At 46.9% G+C, this 19093-nt stretch overlaps 7 protein-coding genes and 1 non-coding gene across 8 annotated transcripts; 5 read left to right on the plus strand and 3 right to left on the minus strand.

Annotated features, from left to right (window-relative positions):
- Positions 1 to 1554: 1554 nt before the first annotated feature.
- TrAFT101_010994 (uncharacterized protein) lies at positions 1555 to 2296 on the plus strand. The gene is made up of 2 exons (XM_024902093.2): positions 1555 to 1906; positions 2044 to 2296. Exons 1-2 carry the CDS (start codon positions 1603 to 1605, stop codon positions 2154 to 2156), a joined length of 417 nt encoding a protein of 138 aa, XP_024756936.2. The 5' UTR covers positions 1555 to 1602; the 3' UTR covers positions 2157 to 2296.
- A 680-nt stretch (positions 2297 to 2976) lies between these two features.
- TrAFT101_010995 lies at positions 2977 to 3057 on the plus strand. The gene has a single exon. It is a non-coding gene; the product is annotated as a tRNA-Ser (tRNA).
- Positions 3058 to 4668: 1611 nt separating this feature from the next.
- TrAFT101_010996 (uncharacterized protein) lies at positions 4669 to 5507 on the plus strand (the record flags this gene model as incomplete). The annotated part of the gene is made up of 9 exons (XM_066129122.1): positions 4669 to 4677; positions 4737 to 4747; positions 4812 to 4854; positions 4976 to 4996; positions 5056 to 5076; positions 5129 to 5149; positions 5274 to 5300; positions 5364 to 5384; positions 5439 to 5507. The coding sequence occupies 9 exons, from the start codon at positions 4669 to 4671 to the stop codon at positions 5505 to 5507; spliced, it is 243 nt and encodes an 80-aa protein (XP_065985252.1).
- A 512-nt stretch (positions 5508 to 6019) lies between these two features.
- Positions 6020 to 7746, minus strand: TrAFT101_010997 (uncharacterized protein). Its single transcript, XM_024910755.2, has 3 exons — positions 6803 to 7746; positions 6479 to 6738; positions 6020 to 6375 (listed from the first exon to the last, which is right to left on the minus strand). The coding sequence occupies exons 1-3, from the start codon at positions 7709 to 7711 to the stop codon at positions 6195 to 6197; spliced, it is 1350 nt and encodes a 449-aa protein (XP_024756938.2). The 5' UTR covers positions 7712 to 7746; the 3' UTR covers positions 6020 to 6194.
- Positions 7747 to 9198: 1452 nt separating this feature from the next.
- TrAFT101_010998 (uncharacterized protein) lies at positions 9199 to 10718 on the minus strand. Its single transcript, XM_024902775.2, has 2 exons — positions 9963 to 10718; positions 9199 to 9912 (listed from the first exon to the last, which is right to left on the minus strand). Exons 1-2 carry the CDS (start codon positions 10541 to 10543, stop codon positions 9252 to 9254), a joined length of 1242 nt encoding a protein of 413 aa, XP_024756939.2. The 5' UTR covers positions 10544 to 10718; the 3' UTR covers positions 9199 to 9251.
- Positions 10719 to 11027: 309 nt separating this feature from the next.
- TrAFT101_010999 (uncharacterized protein) lies at positions 11028 to 13581 on the plus strand (the record flags this gene model as incomplete). The annotated part of the gene is made up of 6 exons (XM_024910192.2): positions 11028 to 11633; positions 11715 to 11958; positions 12021 to 12429; positions 12497 to 12875; positions 12947 to 13206; positions 13293 to 13581. Exons 1-6 carry the CDS (start codon positions 11211 to 11213, stop codon positions 13579 to 13581), a joined length of 2004 nt encoding a protein of 667 aa, XP_024756940.2. The 5' UTR covers positions 11028 to 11210.
- A 439-nt stretch (positions 13582 to 14020) lies between these two features.
- Positions 14021 to 15414, plus strand: TrAFT101_011000 (uncharacterized protein). The gene is made up of 4 exons (XM_024901016.2): positions 14021 to 14124; positions 14186 to 14225; positions 14481 to 14857; positions 14977 to 15414. Exons 1-4 carry the CDS (start codon positions 14085 to 14087, stop codon positions 15204 to 15206), a joined length of 687 nt encoding a protein of 228 aa, XP_024756941.1. The 5' UTR covers positions 14021 to 14084; the 3' UTR covers positions 15207 to 15414.
- Positions 15415 to 16073: 659 nt separating this feature from the next.
- TrAFT101_011001 (uncharacterized protein) lies at positions 16074 to 19069 on the minus strand. The gene is made up of 8 exons (XM_024900985.2): positions 18857 to 19069; positions 18489 to 18760; positions 18250 to 18424; positions 17130 to 18179; positions 16913 to 16997; positions 16789 to 16849; positions 16544 to 16705; positions 16074 to 16489 (listed from the first exon to the last, which is right to left on the minus strand). The coding sequence occupies exons 2-7, from the start codon at positions 18606 to 18608 to the stop codon at positions 16574 to 16576; spliced, it is 1623 nt and encodes a 540-aa protein (XP_024756944.2). The 5' UTR covers positions 18609 to 18760; positions 18857 to 19069; the 3' UTR covers positions 16074 to 16489; positions 16544 to 16573.
- Between the last annotated feature and the right edge of the window lie 24 nt (positions 19070 to 19093).

The raw sequence follows: 19093 nt of genomic DNA on the forward strand, positions 1-19093 counted from the left end.
AATGTTGTAACGTAATGGCATAAATGGTAGGGCTAGTGAGTCCTGTTATAACTTTATCCTGGGTGCCTCAGTACTTAATACAAAAGTACACATAGTATAATATAAAGCCACACTAGCCGTAGTCAAGTCCAATTTAGCAACACTACATGTAGGTAGTTTTGCCCATTTACTACCTATAGGGTAACTGGGTACTAGTAGCTAGATGGTTGACTGGAAATGATACCTATATATGCATATGCCTAGTCACTGGCTTTATAAGTTAACGAAAACGCGGCATTATAATCTGTCTTTCATCGACTAATGTATGTTGTAAATGGTATTATTTCTTTTGTTAACGTAATAAACGCAAGAATATAGTATAATAACAATATATTATACTTCAGATCATCAACGCCAGTGCCTATTCTACAATTTCTCTGACAAATTGATTCCAACGTGCATTTCCGCAATAGGCATCGTCAGCTTTACGCATGGGATAAGCATCTTCTCGAATTCGGTAGGTGTATATCTAGTTATGAATGCGCTGCACCAGGCGCATGCCTAGGCCGTGCGGGAGCATCCGGATAAGCTCATTTGTTTGACCTTTGACAGTATTTTTGGTGGCCAAGGGCCTTTTCTGAATGAAAGTGGTTTCGGTTTTATGTTTAAGAGTATACTTTCTCCATGAGAAAAGGCCTCGATAACCCAATTAACCAATTCCGACAAAAAAAAAAAAAAAAAAAAAAAAAAAACAAGGGGGAAAAGAATTTAGCCTTGAGTTGCTTCGGATCTTGTCCTGTTATTGGATCGGCACTAAGCAAAGAGCCAAGACTTGCATAAAATATAAGGGATCTTCATTCCGAGGCGCAGCAAGATATCCCGAATCGGGAAGTTTCATCATCTGATAGTTATAAGGACCCCCGTATTCTTCTACAAATTCCTATTGATGCGGGCGCAATCGTTCTCAACTTGGGAGCAGCTCCGCGGCTGCCTATTCGTGCTGCACACTGGGGTAGTTTGGTCCTTGGCCTCCTTGAATACGCGCACTTCTTTTGACCTTCCTAGTTGCGCAAGATCTTACTGTTTTGAAGGGCTTTTCGTGTTATCAAATGTCGGCGCTTTTTTTAATTTCTATTGCGATGTGTAGGCGCGGGATGGTTTTCTTGGAATGGTATTTGTCGGCTTGTGAGAATGCCGAGAGGATGCTGTGAGAGATCATCGCCTTGGTATTCTGATGGATGTCGTTGCATTGATTGGGCGGAGTATGAAGTATTCCAGTTTCTGGTGGGGGACTGAGGAATGAATAGGGCAAGTGATGTTGCCATGAGCTTTTAGTCGACGTGAAATGAAACGTCGTAAGTTCACGGCGGTGGGAAATATGGGTGCTGGGATATGTACCAGACCTGTGATCGTGGTGGTGTAGTAGTAGATAATCGGTTGCCAAGATTGATTAGTGAGTCGTTGCAGGGAGAATTGTTTTACAGTACATTGAGTATATAGTCTGGCCGCATCTCTAGCTTTTATCGTTTTCTTTACTTCTCGATCGCTTGAGCTTCCAGCATCCATCCTGCAGAATCCTCGCTCATTCCTTACGCTTAATTCGTCATATTTTCAGCATTCAAAATGAACTTTCTCAGCCTCCTCGCCCTCGTCGCCTTTGCCAGCGCCGCTCCCACCTCCGAGACGGCCAACGATCTCGTAGAGAGAATCTCTGGCGGTTGCGGTGTCAAGCAGGCTTCCTTCTACGGCGATGCTCAAGTCGCCGCCGCCGCCAACCAGGCGTGCACGTTATTTAAATCCGGAAAGGTGGTTGGGTCGAACAAGTATCCCCACAAGTTCAACAATGGCGAAAAGTTCAAGTTCCACGGGGTTGCTGGGCCTTATCAGGAGTTTCCTATTATTAAGACTGGTGCGATTTACAACGGAGGTACGTGTGTTATACACCATCAACCATCCTCTTATTTTCTGGCTCATTCTTGCTTGGTTATTCTTTTCTCTCTCTTTTACTTTCTTCAACTGAAGACGCTGCTTAATTTTATGTAACTGACGAGATGTGACATGTAGGCCCTCTGGGACCTGACCGCGTTGTGATCAACAGTGCCTTTACGGTTGCTGGCCTTATTACACACAATGGAGCTAGTGGGAATAAGTTTGTCGCTTGCTCTGGAACTAATTAAGGGCGAAGGAATTGTAGCGCGGAAGGCAATGGGGGATTTTGCGCCAGAAATAACCAGGGCTATGCGCTCGGGTCACTAGAAGTTTGATCTGTACATATATATATAGTACATATATGTAGTTGCCATATTTTGAATATGATGTTTATTTCTGTATATCAATGAACAGCGGTGATTAGACGCAATTTTTTTTGTTACCTATACTTTTGGAACTGGGCTACAAAGAGTCCATGTATTTAGGCGATAATTAAATACTGAATTCAACATGAAAACCTGTATGAGTGAACGATCATAGCACACCATTGCATATGTCCCGGAAAATGCTCGCAACGGTTATTTTATGTCGATCGATGTGTCATCCATCGGTAACTCGCCTGATTATAATAGTCTCACAAACACTCTACAAGAGTATAAGACGTTGTTGCTGTTAGGTAACCTGAGGCGTTCCACTCGAGCTCTCTTTTAATATTAATACATAAGTAATACCAATTAAGTAGATTTGAATTACCTCTCTCAACCCATCGCAACAAAAAACTCTCGAGAAGTTTGTTTCTTGGTAGCAGAGCCAGTGAATATTGCCAAAGGCGCAATGTAAGCCCGAGGTGTAGTAGTGGGTACGGATAGGCCCTTTTGGGAAATGCTGCACTATTGTACTTCATCCCGCTTCACAGCGCATGTTTTGATCGCTGCGCATCATCTCGCAACACTATACATTGTGTGCTCATATCATCAAAAGCACATCAAATGGTCGTCTTGGAGTATTCGCTCAAAGATCGAGGCTTAGATACCTGTTTACTGCCCTGTTCTTAGCATCAGCTCAGAAGGCGGAGTGCCAGAGTGGTTAATGGGTATGACTAGAAATCATATGGTTTCGGCCTCGCAGGTTCGAATCCTGTCTCCGTCGAGTCACAATTCCCATGGAATTAATTTTTTCCTCAATTGCATGGGAATAATTGCATGGGAATATGCATTTTTTTTTTCATTTTGGATTTGCGCATGATTTTTCCTCTTTTTTGATTCTTGAGACAGTTGTTGCATGTGTCATTCGTTTTGGGGTCTGCATCTGAGTACATGTATAGGCGCCACTAACAGAAAGACATGTGCAAGTTAACATAGGCACTGAGCCAAGCTTCTCCTTCAACTACTATTAGATATTATAACAGAGCAGGGCCAATTACGATATAATATGCTATTCGCTTCAATCCTTGTATTAGACGGATCCAAATTGGACACTGGCAAGATATTGAACTAAGTTTCCCACAGTAGATTGCATTAAAATACATATTCAAGCTGTTAGTCGTTATCGGGATTGGGTTGCCACTTCTGCTCAAAGATTTCCAGTCTCAGAGAGCTTGTAATTTCCGTGGCGGGGCGATCACTGTTGACGATTCGAGAACTCCGTGAACATTATTGGAAGGAATCGAATCTGCAAAAGTCAGTATGATTGCAGTGCTGGACGTGAGAATTTTGTGCTTACATGTATGCCGCTTAGTTGATGTTTAGATATTATTACACCAATGCTGAAGTGCTGTTTTGTCGTAATTGTTTGGACTGCTTGTTTTCCTGATATCAGCCGCTGGCATCAATACCTGCATCCACCGCTCCTTCTTTTTTGACATGCAAAATCTGTACGCCTTCTTACTCTGAACATTTGTTTTCTCGCTTCCCTTCCTTTCCCTTTCCTTTCCTTTTTTTCTCTTCAAGACCATCACCCACTTTGTGCTGTAAGCATACCGAGCGAATCTCCCCGTTGATGAAACAGGTGAGATGAGATCTGGACTGCGATATTAACTTTTGTTTTGTAGCATCACTTTTCTCCCAAGTACGATGCAACTGAGCCGCCGAGCCTTTGAAATGGTTGTCTAATCGTATGCTCCATAGAACCCGACTCAAAGAGTTCGTATACATCAATATGAAATTGAAAACCTGTTCAACATTTGCTAACTACATTGGATTCTAGTACATTCAAAATTTCAAGATGCTTGTTCGTACATACATCTATCACGCCTCCCACGCCCCTCATGCTGCATTTACAAGCAGGTGGTTGCACGGATTACTCCCAAACTATCACTCTCGCCATACTCGAGAAAGATCCAACTAACGTCAGTTGACTCCTCTAGGCAAACAAAGAGAACGTACGTTGACCATGTGGATCGATCGAATCTTTGACACTTGCTGTCCACCACATTCTGCTATTGAACAAGGGTGGTGAGGGATAAGACGACTGACTGTAGGACGGCAAAAAGTCGCACGCCCCCCAGGGTCAAAAGGCGAGTCCCATATCTGTCCTATCCATCGCTCCCTTCTGTGATATAATACAATGTTGCTGACCCTTTGTTTTAGAGGAGCAATGAAGAGGTAAAAAATAACCCATTTAAAAATTGAAAACGACCTACTGACAATTGTGTCAGCTCGCGCCGAAATCGCCGGCCCAGTCACCGGCAAAGGTACGCACTGTTGGCTGTAAGAAAGTGTTCCATGTATTGACTACTGCATGATCTGGCAGAAAACAAAGATGCCCCTGGTAAGCTGGATATCGGGAAGAGTGTATTCATGTTATCCTCACTGACATATTGCAGAAAGGGTCGCGTGAAGTGAGTTATATCGTCTGCGAGAGTAGGGATGTCTTCTCTAATAACTAGCTAATTCCAAATACAGGAGGCTGAGCAAAAGCTGGAGGCAAGAATTCTTTTGCGATGAAGTAAGCAACGCATGTTGACTCTCTCACTAGAATCTGCGCCAAACTTTGCGGGTGAGCCTAAACCAAGTCCCCCTCGGCCTTTTAGGATAAGAATTAAGCTAAGGGGATAATTGTACTATAGGATGTGATCAAGAAAGAGTTTGTAGGCTTGGCCTTGCTAGTTTTATATGCCATCAGACAATCTAACAAATATATTCACAGAGAGTAGTGGAGCACAAGCAAGTAAGTAGAAACGACAACGTCTCGTCGAATTATGTTATACTAATGTTGTTAGTTTGTGCTTGATCGAATCGAGGTACGTCCTTATTTAATTCTAATGTTCAGAATATGATAATTTGACGCATATTGAAGCATTGGACGAAAGAGCTCGCTGTAAGTAATGATAAACTTATTTCACAATTAGTACTGACAGTCTACAGACTCGCACAGCTGGCCCGGCTGGCAAGGTTCGTATATTTATTTTTTTTGGGATTCGCCATGACTGATTCAGCGTCTCAAAATCATCACAGGATGCCAACGCCGTCGCCGATGTAAGCATCCGATCACATAGTGTATCAAGGTAAGAAGATGACTAAAAGGAATAGGCCGTGTTGGAAAAAATTGTGAAGGAGGACCAGGAGCAGGAAGAGCAGGAGAAGGAGGACGAGAAGTAGGAGGAGGAGGAGGAGGAGGAGGAGGAGAAGGAGGAGATCTAGATTTACCTTTCAACATAAACATAATTATTAATGAATGATCACATTACTCTGGTATTCGTTTTTATAATGATCTTATTATAGCCCTCGTCTCCTAAGGGCTGCTACAACCCATACAGGCGGCATGTTACGTATGTCTTACAAGGATCACAAATGCCAACCCAGTACTTCGTACAAGCCTTGTTTCACTACCATTTCCATGGGATAGGAGCACGATATAATCTCACTAAGCGTTATGCCACAAATGTCAAGACCAAAGGACCTAAAAGCCCGGTTACTGAGGATCGAGAGAGTTATAGTAGGTATGGGCTGAGTTAACATTTGATATCCTAGTGGCATGTAGTGGCAAAATTATTACACTGAAGTGACAATGAAGAATCTGGACATTACTATAAGAATGAACTGTATCATATTTACATGTTTATACCATTACATAACTTAGCCATAACAATTTCTTTTTTGGGTTTCAAATATCTGGAGATGTTTTTTATGATAAAGATATGTAAGATTATTCTCTATCGATTTATATACATATATGTACCGATAGCCTACAGAATTTATCGCTTATTAAACCCCATCTACACATAGGAAACGACGGTGTCTTGTCAGACTTGTACGAGGCGACTCCTGTAGACTCAGAAAAGCCCCTTAAGTTGCCGGTCCAGAGTGGTGGCAGACACCGTCAACGCAAGTATAGTCGGCGTTGCAAGGCTGAGACGCGCTGCAATTCCAACCACCGCATCCCCAGGTGCAGTTCTTGCAGTATCCGCCAACGCAAGAGTAGGCCGACTGGCATGGACTAGAGCTGCTGCAGTCCCAACCCTCGCAGCTAGAAAGGGGCGTTAATTGTCAACTCAACTTCTAAGTAAATCAAAGGAAAGAATGAAAACAGAAAAAAGGTATGTGAAGGAAGAAGATAGAATGCAACTTACCCCCAGGTGCAGGTATCTGCTGGATATCCATTGCCGCCGCTGCCACCGCCGCCGCCAGAAGGAGGGCTGGATCCTCCAGCTGGAGGAGCACCGACGAAGCTCCAGTCTTGCTTTGTGGTCTTGGTGTTTGCTTGGGAGATGGCGTACTGGAGATTTCCCTTGCCGCTGTTGAAGCCGATTTCGAAGCCGTCGTAGCCGGTGCAGCAGCCGCTGTTGCAGGACTCCGTGCCGTCGTCACCAGGGATCATTTGCCAGTAGAGCTGTTTGTACAATTACTTGTTAGAATAAAATTACGAGGTTGGGATTTCATTTGATGCAACGTACCCATGGGTAGGCAATGGAATTAAGGGCGGCCGATTGGTCGTTGAAGTCGGAGGGGTAACTCGTCGCAACTCCCCATTCCTCAACGTAGACCAGCTTGTTGTTGGCTGCCGCGCTGGCTTCAAAGCCGGGCATGATGCTACCCCAGGTAGACGCTGAGCCGACGTAGGCGTGGATGCTCATGAGGTCGATGCTCGAGCAGGACAAGGCCTTGGGGAGCATGTTGTAGCCATGGCTCTGGTCTCCGCCGATGCCGCCGGTTGCGACCTTGATGTTGGAGTCGGTGATGTACTTTTTGAAGTTTGCTGCCCTGTTGCAGAGCCAGTTAGAGGGATCGTTGTTGGCGCCGTCAGAGGTGAACTGGAAGGGCTCGTTCTCGAGATCAAAGGCGAGAATGGCCTCGGACCAGTTGCCCCATGCGAGGCCGCTGCTGGGGGACTTGTAAGTCAGGATGGCCTTGATACGAGCATCGTACTGGGCTTGGGCATTGGAGTTGCTGTAGAAAGAGGTGCCGTAGGTGTGGCAGTAGATGTCGCAGCCGTTTCCCGAGACACTGCCGTCGTGGATGTCGTTGCCGTCGTGGGGGGAGATGATGGCTTTCATCCCCTTTGCGGCCAGCTGGGCGAGGACCTTGTCAACTGCTGCGAGGGAGTTCCAGTTGTAGGTTCCTATGGTTGCCTCAAAGTCGGCAACGCTGGTAACTACATTGCTTCCCTTGACGCAGCCGGTGCCGAGCTGGTTGATCCAGATGCGGACAACTTTGGCTCCATAGCTGGCAAGAGTGTCGATGTAGTTTGCCTGGTCCGAGGCGGAGAGGCCAGGAAGGAAGTACAAGCTGGATCCTGCAAAGGAGTTTGAAGCTGCGGCAAGGCCGGAGCTGGCGAGGGCGTATGCCGCCAAATTCAGCTTCATGATGGATCAGAAGCAGAAGAGGGTAGTGAGTTTAATACGCAAGGCAGTTGAGAGTGTCTTGGGATTTTCTACAATTGAAAACAGCGGGATCATCTTGCCCTTTAATAGTTCTACAAGTTCCTTAGTCGATTGCGAGACTACCCGTCACATGGCTTCATTCAGGACACAAGAGGCGAGATGCGAGACTCTGCCGATGTAAAACCTCAGCTCATCATACAGGTAAGGAATGTCTACTCATCGTGATACTGTGATACAAGCCTCCCCCCACCTAAATATGTCAAAGGCCGATTTGGGAAACAGCGGAAGGAGGGTTTCCGTGTCCAAAAGGGTACATATTTCGGCACATCGCCAAGCCTAAGGGGCCGGCAGCCGGTTCGTGGAGCTGGAGAATATCCCGAGAGTAAGCTTATTGGCTGTGGCTCGCTGTTGTCGTCCTGTTTTGGAAAGAAGCACATCATGATGGGCCCTTTGGTAATTCGGGCCGACCGCGCTTCAGAGGATCGGCCGTGTAGTCGTATGTATATCGAGGCGGCGCATAGTAGACGCGATTGGACGATTGCTTCTGACGCAGACGTTGCCTAATTGGGGCAATACAAATTCATGACGGAAAGGTTCAAAATAGAGGTGATTGGATGATTGATTCTTATGCTTATGTTGGAAGGATTGAAATGGGTGCATTGTGAGCGAGTCAGTGTGTTTGCTGACAAGAGTTGAATTGGTTGTTGCAGAGCGAGTTTGCACCTAAGGCAGACATCGCAATTTGATCCGAATTGGGCAATATAATTCGTGGCGAGAAACCTTACAGGACAGCATCAAGAAGCTCGGACTCAGTACTTTTGCAGTCACAGGCACAAAGCAAAGACTAGCATATCGGCGTTACAGTACAATAACCCCTTTACTCAAATTGTAAGCTTCTACTTCCAGCAAGGTGCGGCGGCCTTTCCCGAGCCCTATTCGACAAAGTCGTGCGGTTCCCCCACGTAGCCCGTAAGCGATAGGCGGAAAGGACTAATGCAGACGCTGCAGAGCTTGGATCATATTACATACGAGCACACATCACATGCTAGGTTCCAAAGCCTGTTGCTAATAAGCCAGTCTTGTTCGTGGATTATACGAGATTGTTGCCTAGAGCTGTCACCCCGCAATCCGACGGTTGACAGGGACCCATATCTGCGCACGGACAATTTTGGTGCTTTGAATAGTCTTAAGTCTATACAGCTAAGATGCTTGATTTTACTTTACGACTTTGAGGTTGTTTAGTTAAGCTGTGTTGTCTATAATTAAGAGAGAGTAGCGAAGTACATGTGGCGTTTGTAGTGGCGTTTTTAAATACAGTATTGGCGTAGGCTCCGCGGTATTCGCAGTCTTTAACAAATGGTTTGGTGTGAATTTGAATTGAAACATGGCATCTGTTATCTTTCCGCTTACATCAGTGGTAAAATACATGCAGGACGGACGTAGATTTCGTATGTTGACTAAGATCCGGTTTAGGATAGATGTGAGGGACGACTTAAGCCATATCTCCGCCCCAGCGTCTGTATCATTGGCAAACCAGTTCGTCTACGCTTTCGCTGTCCTCGGGGTCCTCGGTGCCTCTCTCTAACCAACGAATGGTCCCAGTCCCCGGATCCAAAATACATCCAAAATGAGTACATTCATTCATAATGGGATACGCCTTCACCCACTTTTGCAATGTGTGTTCGAAAATAGCAGGGCTTTCTCCTCCTCTCCCTCTCTTTGAATCACGTTGTTGCCTCTTGGCCAGCGCAGTCCATTTGCTCAGGATGCAATCCTTTCGCTCTTCACTCTCCTCAACCAATATCTCCATACCCAAGATTGAACTGCTCTCCTTTTGGCTATACGCCTGATCTGACTGATTTGCTGGCGCAAAGTCGTGATTTGTATGTACAATGAAGTCGACGGCTGACCTGGTTTGCGCGTTGACGAGGTCTTTTTGGACCACGGTTGTTTCCGTGCCAGAGCAGAGTATTACGTAGCAGGGCGCAGCCCGTGTTCTCGTGATGGATGTAATTACGTTGTTAATGGATAGATGATGGCGCTCTGGGTGGAGAAAGTGTTGGCGGAGGACTGATGATATAGACGGCTGGACACCGAAGAGCACAAGGCACTGGTGGATACGGAGCGATAGTGTAGAGCAGTTGTGGTTGGGCCGGAAGTTGAGCGATATAGAAAGGTCCTGCCTGGGGAGTCGTAAGCTTGCAACTGTGTTAGAGTCTTCAATGCGGCCTACCTCACTCCGGTCAACACGCCAACAAACCCGGCATAGGAAACGGTCCTCGCAATCACCGCCTGAGGCTCTTTGGACTTTGACCTCACAAACTCTAGGACAACAAGGACGCTCCTCAGTTCAGGCATCGCCCAGTCTAGAGTTCGAAAATGCATCATCCTCGCCCTGCGTTCCGCATGGGCTTGACCCTCTGCCGGATCCATCTCTCCCTTCTTGAGCCGGGTCAGGACGCCGCCGCTTGTGCACCCTAACAAAGAATCAAGCAGCAGATTAAAGGCAACCAGGAAATACATGTCTACTCCACTGGCCTTTGAAATGCCAACCAGTTCTTGCGTTTCTTCATATGAATATACTCGCCGAAGAATGAGAAAGGCTGCAAATTTGATGATGGAGTGCAGGAACGTCCACGGCACTATTGACCCGAGGACTGTGTCAAATAATGGAGTGATTTCTTTCATTCGCGGCGCAAAATCCGAGGCTAGCTTGACATAACGCTCAGCTGGAGGAAGGGAAAGGTCGATACGATACGTGGGGATGGGCTCTCCGACAGAATCAACCGCCAGTTCTGAGCGGCGCGACGCCATGCTGGTGTTTTGGTGTTGATGTGTCTCAGTTTGAACAGAGAGGTGTCTCTGACATTGTTTTTATGTTTACAGCAAGCTGCCATTGAGTTAGCGGCAGTGGGATGGATGACTCAGATGTCAAGGTCCAATTGAGAGTTCATGTTATCTTTTCGGCTGTTGAAGCTGCGATTCACGCCCTGTGATCAATCTTATTTGGACAGCTAACATGGCGGTACATGTATTTATTACAGCTGTGAAAGTGGCACTTATAACATGCATCTTCCGGCAAAACATCGCAAATCTTGCCGCGAGTTCCCAATACATGGATGCGATATATGGGGCTGCTGCCTGGCTAAAGCAGCCATTATCGAATTATTGTGGCGCCCCCCACCACGCTTGACCTCTTATTCTCATAGATCCCAGGAACGGCGACGGATTGCCTGGATCATCCTGGGCAATTCCCGTCTGTACGAGTCTTGTACTATTTCGCAGTGCTATTTAGATTGATGTTGTGTGTTTCTGTACTTTCTTTGTACTTATAGCTTTTAGAGCTAAGGATTGCTTGAAGCCCCAGTCCTGCCTAAACCTCGATCCACTTTGACTGTCTCCAAGAGACGCGATTTTGTTGAAAGTGAAGCATAAAAATGGCATCTTCCGCATCTTCCCTCATTGCAAGTCCTCCGTCTTAATGCCCCAGCATCAGTCAAGTTCCAACTGGCTCTCAAATATCTTTTCAGTATTTTCCCAGCACAAAGCAGACAGAATGGCCGGCTTTCAGTATGCAGGGATCAATCTACCAGTGTCAACAGAGTATATTTCTATGAAAGATGAGGAGCCCATCTACCCAATTGGTCTACCAGATGCTCGGGGGGCAAATTCGGATATATTGCCCGTTAGAGAAGTCGCCATGATGATTCTCATGGACAATTTGACAGACAAGCCGAATTGGCACGAGAAGGTGTTTGATGAGGCCATTGTAGCAAAATGGCGCTACGAGGCCACGACGCAGTCAGAAAACAGCCTCTTTGTGAGGATCATGGAGGGCAAATGGCATTCAGATCGGATTCCATTGCCCGAATGCCGAATCATCTCGGAAGCAGCCTTTGAGTTTGTTCGTTCATGACCCCATATCTCCTCCTTGTCGTATGATGCCAGACTAACGAAGAGATCGGCCTTGCTGCCGACTTCGTAGTGCATTGCGGAATTACGCAACAAAGCCAAGTACTTTATCGAGACTGGTCTGATCCCTACGCTTGATTCGGCGGGCAATGCCATCGTCAAGTCAGATAACTTGATTAGTGATAGTCTTCGAGATGAATTGGTCAAGGCGTTTGAGACGCTCCGAGCGGACCAAGCTGCGAACGTGGACTGGCACCCTCGAAGCAACGACATGGTGCAAGACCTAGTGCATCCGTCCATGTATCCATTTGTATTCGGTATGTGTTTAGTATTGTCACCTTGTATAATCGCAATACCTAACCGAATTGAAAACAAAAAGGCCGGTCCAAGTTTCTTGATGAGGAACAAGTTGGCACAAAAAATGCCCTCGAGTTCATCGGCAAGGGTAGAGTTGTACCGGAAATAGATAAGATGGCAGATTATGGGCAAAGATTTCTCAACGCTTATTGGATGAGGGAAAGAAATGTAGTTCCCAAAGAGTATCGCTCGAGCGTCTACCAGTGGCTACCTGCCAATGTGACATTCCGCGACGACGGGACTACAGAGTTTACGAGCTACATCAACAATCTGCATCCGGATAAGTATCCGGCCATCTATGAAGCAATTGAGCATGCTATTGATGCGGCTCTTCCTGCGTGGGATCAGTGCCTTCGGGAGAATCTTGGTTACAAGAAGAATACCGTGGCGGGGAGGTCTGAGTCCCGTTTCGAGCTGATTACCGAGGCAAGGTATGTTACCATCTTATTTGAGCTACTACAGAAGAAAGCACGTATGGGCTGACAGGGATATATCTAGTGACGAGGAAGACCATTTGTGGACGAGAGTAATGAAGTTTGGTATACGGGATGAGTATGAGTATGAGGATGAGGATGAGGACAAAGACGAAGACGAAGACGAAGACGAGCCCCGCTATGTTCGCATTCGAACCTTTGACTTGCGAAGACGTGCGTTTCGCAAGATTTACCCCAGCGTCGGCCCAACACTTGTTCCTGGACAGTGGCTCAAGGGCCGAGAAGCCATCCTCCCGGAGCCGGATGAGTTTGCAGAGATTGATTACTCTCCAATGAGAAGACTTCGCAAGATGTTTAAAGAACATGGGCTGCAGGTTATTGTAAAGATGGCGAGCATTGAACTGACTCCCGAGAAGCCTCATTTCCCAACGGGATCGTGGCATGTTAGTTGTCTCTTTCTCCTGTGACTGCTTTTGGCTGCTGGCGTGATGAATACTAAAACATGGGTTTATAGGTTGAAGGCCAGACGAACGAGAAAATATGCGCTACGGCGCTGTTCTATCTCGATAGCGAGAACGTCACGGACAGCCATTTGTCGTTCCGCATGCAGACAAACTCGTATCTGCAAGACGATATTTCAACAGGACAAGACCAGTACAACTACCTGGAGCGAGTCTATGGCACCGGTCTTGGACAGTTTAAAGCCTCTTGCTTGCAGACCTATGGAGACGTGAAGACGCCACAAGGACGGCTGCTCGCTTTCCCCAACGTGTTGTAAGTGGAACTACTGCTAATATTTATACATGTTTATACTTGATTCGTTCTAACCGTCATTGCGTTGTTCTCTCTTTTCTTTTTAGCCAACATCGAGTTTCGTCCTTCAGACTCAAAGACGCCACCAAGCCAGGCCACAGACGTTTCTTGGCTCTGTGGCTTGTGGATCCTCATGAGCGAGTCGTGTCGACTGCCAATGTGCCGCCGCAGCAGAGAGACTGGTGGACTGATGGCCAGAACGAAGTGCCTGAGAGTCTCATGACGGCGGAGGAGGCGCAGGAGCATCGGCTGAAGCTGATGGATGAGCGATCCACGCATGTGGTCGAGGTGGAGCGCAACCTGCAGAGAGCCATGTATAATTTTTGCGAGCACTAGCTGGTCAGTTGGTTGGTTAGAGTAAAGCGTAGATTGTGCGTGTTTATGATGAATGTAAAAGTAACCAATTTTTGTTCTCGTCTCTTGTTGTCATGGAGCAAACAATGCATACAGTTATTCATATGTAAACATACCGTCCTCGACTTCTGCTGGTTGGCGGGGCATCTATTTCTGGCGCGGGGCAGCTGTGGCTCAGGCGTCGTAGCCGCCGTGGCGCGCCCAGCGTCTGTATCATCGCTCGCATTCGCCACTTTTCCAGATTTTTTTTTTTCATTTAGGCGGGGTGATTCATTTTTTTCTTCGTGCCTCAGGCCCCCGCCACCGTCTCCCCCTCTGCTAGGGCTCCCGTGGTGGGGTTGCATCAATACTGCGCATTTCTGCTTGATCTTTTTTTTTCTTGCGCCTCCTCGTTGATACCCAAACTCGATTCTCCCCAAACCACAACAACCGCCTATCTTCGTCCCTTTTTCCTCTTCTCCAGATCCCACACCACAACCGCAGCCATGGGTTTCACCGATCTCCTCACCGATGCTGGCCTTGCCGGTAAGCGCCGTCGACGCAAAACGCTGGATGAACCAGAAAGTGGCTGACAGAGTGTCCATAGTCCTGAACAGCTGGGTTTCCACCCGCTCCTACATCGTTGGGTATGCTAAATCCCCCTCCGCAGCGACAGCGACGACGATTTGCACTTCGATTCTGCCATCGCACATTGCATCCATCGATTTTGTCTTGTTCTTCGCTGCCCTGGTTGAGTCACAATCAGTCGATGGATGCAGCCTAGCCCCTCTTTCATATTTTTTTCCACCCCTCACTTCAGTGCATGCATGAACTTCAAGAAAAAAAAAAAAAAAAAACTCTCCAAGATGCCCCTCACTAACGTCTACCCCGCCATACTACAGCTTCTCTGCCACCCAGGCCGACGTTGCCGTCTTCAAGGCCCTCAAGGAGGCTCCCGCCGCCGACAAGTACCCCTCTGCCGCTCGTTGGTACAAGCACATTGCCTCTTACGAGGATGAGTTCGCCACCCTCGACGGCGATGCCAGCAAGCCCTACACCGTCTACGGCCCTGAGGTCGCCGAGGTCACCCTGAACCCCGCCAAGGCCCCCGCCGCCGAGGAGGATGATGATGTCGACCTGTTCGGCTCTGACGACGAGGAGGAGGATGCCGAGGCCGCCCGTGTCCGTGAGGAGCGCCTGGCTGAGTACCGCAAGAAGAAGGAGAACAAGCCCAAGGTCGCCGCCAAGTCTGTTGTGACCATGGATGTCAAGCCTTGGGGTACGTTTTATAGCCATCCAAACTGTTTTGCATTTGTCTATGCCGGAGTTGTTTTCCGCATCGTACACTGCAATTCATACCTTTTTAAACTTTTTGATGCTAACAATTTTCGATTCTAGATGACGAGACTGATCTGGCCGCTCTGGAGGCTGCCGTCCGTGGCATTGAGAAGGACGGTCTGGTCTGGGGTGCTTCCAAGCTGGTCGCCGTCGGCTTCGGTATCAAGAAGCTGCAGATCAACTTGGTTGTTGAGGACGAGAAGGTCTCCCTGGATGAGCTCCAGGAGGAGATCCAGGAGTTCGAGGACTACGTCCAGTCTTCCGACGTTGTTGCCATGCAGAAGCTGTAAAGCAAATGAAAAAGGAAAATACGGGTGTTGCTCTGTTGTGAAACGAAATTTATCATGGGTAATGAATGATTGGGGACAAGAATCTATCAGTGTCTTACATAGTTTGTTATGCGCTGGGTGAGGGACAATCAAAGATGCCCTCTCGCATAGTCACGGATTCTAAAAAGTAAAAAAAATACGAAGCCATAGACAAATATTTCTACTGGGCACAGATTCTTGTTGTGACGTACATTGTTCTTTTTTTGACTTGTAGCTGCTAAACGGCTAAAGGCTACGTTTTGGCTGTGTGTTTTAGGCTAACCCAATTCTGTCCTACAACATGTATGTAATGGCCACTATATTGACATGCGTTGCTTGTAGCTTAAATTTTGCATCTCGACTTCAGACAAACTACAAAAAAGGCAAAAAGAGAAAACATACAACAGCCGGTGTTCGCCAGTGGTCACCCACCTGACTACTAATCTGCCTCTCATTGGCTTGACTCTGGGAGAGCGGACGGGATCCCGTATATTCCAATGGATATGGTCGTATGTGACGATATTGGCTGCTAGAAGCACTTATATACCACCACAACCACAACTGCCCACAACTCCATACAAAAAAGCAAAAAACAAAAACATACAACAGCCGGTGTTCGCTGGTGGTCACCCACCCAACTACTAATCTGCCGGTTAGTGGCTTATCTATGGGGGAGCAGACGGGACCCCGAGTTTTCCACTACCTATGGTCGTATGTATTTACAAGACGAGGATATTTTGTTTATATATGCTGCATTTGATCTCTTTTAGCCATACATCCCTTTCTCAGGCTATGGACGGTCAATAATTCTAAGCAGACTGAGATTCAAAAGCCCACCAACTTGAATACTGGAATTTTCTGGAGACCTCAAAGGCCATAACGGACCATTCAAAACTTCATTTGCAATTATATTAAAGATGTGCGGTGCAGTTGTATGATAGCAACATCAATTATCTATATAGTCAGCACGCCAGAAATGATCCATAGCACTAGATGGGATCGCTTTACGAAAAAAAAGAGAAAGTGGAAAAAGATAGCTTTCAGATTTCTTTTCCGCAGCTGTACCTACGGGCTTTGATAGGTCAGTTGCGTGAGAGGATACGGCAGTATCAAGCCACCCTCCACCGAAATGCTAGTCGATTGTACAAGAGGACGCCGACGCATGCTCAGCACTCCCAAGCCAGGAATATACTGCGAATGATGTTGTCGCAGGTCGAGCATGGGCGTCAATCCTGTGCACATATAGAGCCGCCGAATCTGCGATACTAGAGACTATTAAGCACTGTAGTGGCAACATCGATTTCCTTGCTGGAACTTACCGAACGACGACCCCACCGCTTCGACAACTTTCAAGCAGCGCCGCTTATGAAAGGTATGTATTGCTGCGGGCATGTAATGTTGGATGATGGAACCATGCCTTGAAGATATGCCTGAACGTGTTCAAAGTAACAATCCGATCCTCCCTGGAGGACGACTGTATGCTGCATTCGAGAGAAATAGCCCATAAGTAAGCTTAGACTCTTATTTGAGATGGTTTTGTGATTGAAATTTGATAACAACTTACACCAACGGCTTCTTGCAATAAAAGTATCGAGCCGGGAAATCGTGAAGATGTCTTGCGCGCTCTGCGAAGAGGCGAAGTCAATTAGCAACATACTAGATGGTGAAAGAGTTTGGCCGAAACATACGATATCAACGGCGTTATAGGGTCAATGGTATTACTCGCTATCAGGATGGGGAAAGATGTAGGCCTGTCTAGTCCGATTATTTGGTCTGTATAAGAAAAAAGCTGGTTAGATTTTGCGTCCCTTACAGATGTTCCTTTACCCTCATTTCGAAGAAGGGTCTTCGAAAATACACGGAGAAAAAAAAAGAAAAAAGAGAGAAAAAGAGAGAGATTCTCACCTTGAACCACCATGCTGTCAGACAATTGTGGTCGGAATGATCTACATAATATAGAATCCACGAAGATAGGGAAGACATCGCCTATGTACTTGCTCTTGGAGACCGTGTACTCGACGTAGCTCTTGAATTCTTCAATGGAAGTAAGCTTGTTTCTCCGATATGAATCGGCGCATTGGATAACGTGACCGGCATCGAACGTGACGCCTAGCCCGTCAAACTTGCCCGCAAGAGCAGACGCGTTCCCACACTCGAGCTGATGTAGGATGTCGGCCATGACTGGGAAGGACGCTATTGGGACGTAAAGAGCATCAACGAAAAGGGCCTTTAGGTCTGAATAGGTGACCAACGCCGGCAGGCCTCGACTTTGGACCTCACTTATAGGGACCGGATGGTTCTTAAGTTGAAGGATGATGTTGTCCATTCTGGCTGTGATGTTTGCTGGCGTAGGTCCCCAGAAGGAACATCTTTCAGGACCTGAAGAATGGCAGAAGCTCGAGAACTTTTCCATGGCCTCGTCCATCTGATCGACGTTGGCACTATAGTCATTGTCATAATATTGCTCTGCGTCCGCAATACCATCGAGTATCATTCTTCCAACTCGGTCAGGAAACATGGAAGCGAAAGTGGCACCCACAACAGTGCCGTAGCTGATGCCATACAGCCACAATTTGGCATCTGATGGTGCTTTACCAGCCAACTCGGCCTCAGCTTCTATAAATGTGAGCAAATCACGGGCGACTGCCGGTGTAGTCACATAAAATCCATGAGGCGACTCTTTCTCGACAGCATTATTGCACCACTCTCCGTAGATAGAGCTTGAGTAGTACTGTTCCTCAAGCGATGTCGATGAGATGTTGGTAACTCCCGTACTATGTAGTCGACTGAAGGCTGTTCTTGCCTCTGTGTTTCCCGAGAAGCAGTCGAGGCTCAGACCGCTGTTGTTTACACCGCGAGGGTCAAAGGAGACGATGTTGTACTGCTCTCCAAAGGCTTGGCTTGCGATGACTCGGTTTGTGAGAAGGAGGTCGACACCAGAACCACCCGGACCGCCTAACGAATAGTCAGTCCAGTCACATGGATTTTAGTCAACTTTGTATGAGTGATCTGATCGAGACCTTACCGGGATTGATTATGACGCTTGGAGACTCCATGGTGGCATTCTTTCCAGCGAGTTTTATAAAGGCAATTGACGTCGTGCCAAGACTTGTGTCTGAATAGTCCAAAGGAACTTCTAGTCTAGAGCATGTAAAGTCATCAAAACATGGTGTCCACGTTAGGTTGGCTGATGGTTCAATCTAGAGGGATAGTCAGAAAGATTGAAACTTTAGACGATGTGGTTTGGCAAAGTGCCAGACTCACATTGTCAAATCCATAGACCATGCTCCTATCATTCCAACTATGGGCTTTGCATCCCAGGCTATTGAAAAGAAGGACTACGCTCAAAAACCCTTTCATTGTTATCCCCAGAAAGTTTCTCATTAGGATTTTGTTGTATTGCTTGTAAGCATTGGTGATAGGATTGTCATAGCTGCAGCTGGCACAATCGGGATATCATAGAACTACTTATACTAGTTGAATTTCCCAAGAGACTTGTTCAGGTGCCCCGCTTGTACGAAGTCTCCAATCGATATCTATTCTAACACAACCAGGTATCAGTATTATAACAGCATCCTCATCTCAACTACGTAGGCGGAGTGACGTGGTAGGGTGGCAGTGCTCCTTGGCACCTGGTACTTAGTTGACAGGGCTTTTCTCAGCATCGTGTTGAGATGCAGTGCCCACAGAGAAACGGGCATGGAGTGACAGAATGCGACGACTGTTGAAGCCTGGTGCGGCAACCTTCTTCTACAAATAAGGTCCCAGTTTCCATCCTTTCGGCCTGAAAAACATAATATCTCACTGGTGGAAGGAAGTATAATCCGAATAATTATAAAACTCGAGGAAGGCCAGAGATAGCTTGTAGT

Source organism: Trichoderma asperellum, chromosome 7, assembly GCF_020647865.1.
Source record: "Trichoderma asperellum chromosome 7, complete sequence".
Taxonomy (NCBI): Eukaryota; Fungi; Ascomycota; class Sordariomycetes; order Hypocreales; family Hypocreaceae; genus Trichoderma; species Trichoderma asperellum.

Excerpts from the sequence above, each read along its gene's own strand:
- TrAFT101_010997 (XM_024910755.2), bottom strand. The coding sequence starts at position 7,711 with ATGAAGCTGAATTTGGCGGCATACGCCCTCGCCAGCTCCGGCCTTGCC. Across the intron at positions 6,739-6,802 it reads ATTCCATTGCCTACCCATGG|CTCTACTGGCAAATGATCCC; the intron begins GTACGTTGCATC and ends TTGTACAAACAG. Across the intron at positions 6,376-6,478 it reads GCAGATACCTGCACCTGGGG|CTGCGAGGGTTGGGACTGCA; the intron begins GTAAGTTGCATT and ends GCCCCTTTCTAG.
- TrAFT101_011000 (XM_024901016.2), top strand. The coding sequence starts at position 14,085 with ATGGGTTTCACCGATCTCCTCACCGATGCTGGCCTTGCCG. Across the intron at positions 14,226-14,480 it reads ACCCGCTCCTACATCGTTGG|CTTCTCTGCCACCCAGGCCG; the intron begins GTATGCTAAATC and ends GCCATACTACAG. Across the intron at positions 14,858-14,976 it reads CATGGATGTCAAGCCTTGGG|ATGACGAGACTGATCTGGCC; the intron begins GTACGTTTTATA and ends TTTCGATTCTAG.
- TrAFT101_010994 (XM_024902093.2), top strand. The coding sequence starts at position 1,603 with ATGAACTTTCTCAGCCTCCTCGCCCTCGTCGCCTTTGCCAGCGCCGCT. Across the intron at positions 1,907-2,043 it reads TGGTGCGATTTACAACGGAG|GCCCTCTGGGACCTGACCGC; the intron begins GTACGTGTGTTA and ends TGTGACATGTAG.
- TrAFT101_011001 (XM_024900985.2), bottom strand. The coding sequence starts at position 18,608 with ATGAGAAACTTTCTGGGGATAACAATGAAAGGGTTTTTGAGCGTAGTC. Across the intron at positions 18,425-18,488 it reads TGGTCTATGGATTTGACAAT|ATTGAACCATCAGCCAACCT; the intron begins GTGAGTCTGGCA and ends CTATCCCTCTAG. Across the intron at positions 18,180-18,249 it reads AAGCGTCATAATCAATCCCG|GCGGTCCGGGTGGTTCTGGT; the intron begins GTAAGGTCTCGA and ends ACTATTCGTTAG.
- TrAFT101_010998 (XM_024902775.2), bottom strand. The coding sequence starts at position 10,543 with ATGGCGTCGCGCCGCTCAGAACTGGCGGTTGATTCTGTCGGAGAGCCC. Across the intron at positions 9,913-9,962 it reads GGCGTGTTGACCGGAGTGAG|GCAGGACCTTTCTATATCGC; the intron begins GTAGGCCGCATT and ends ACGACTCCCCAG.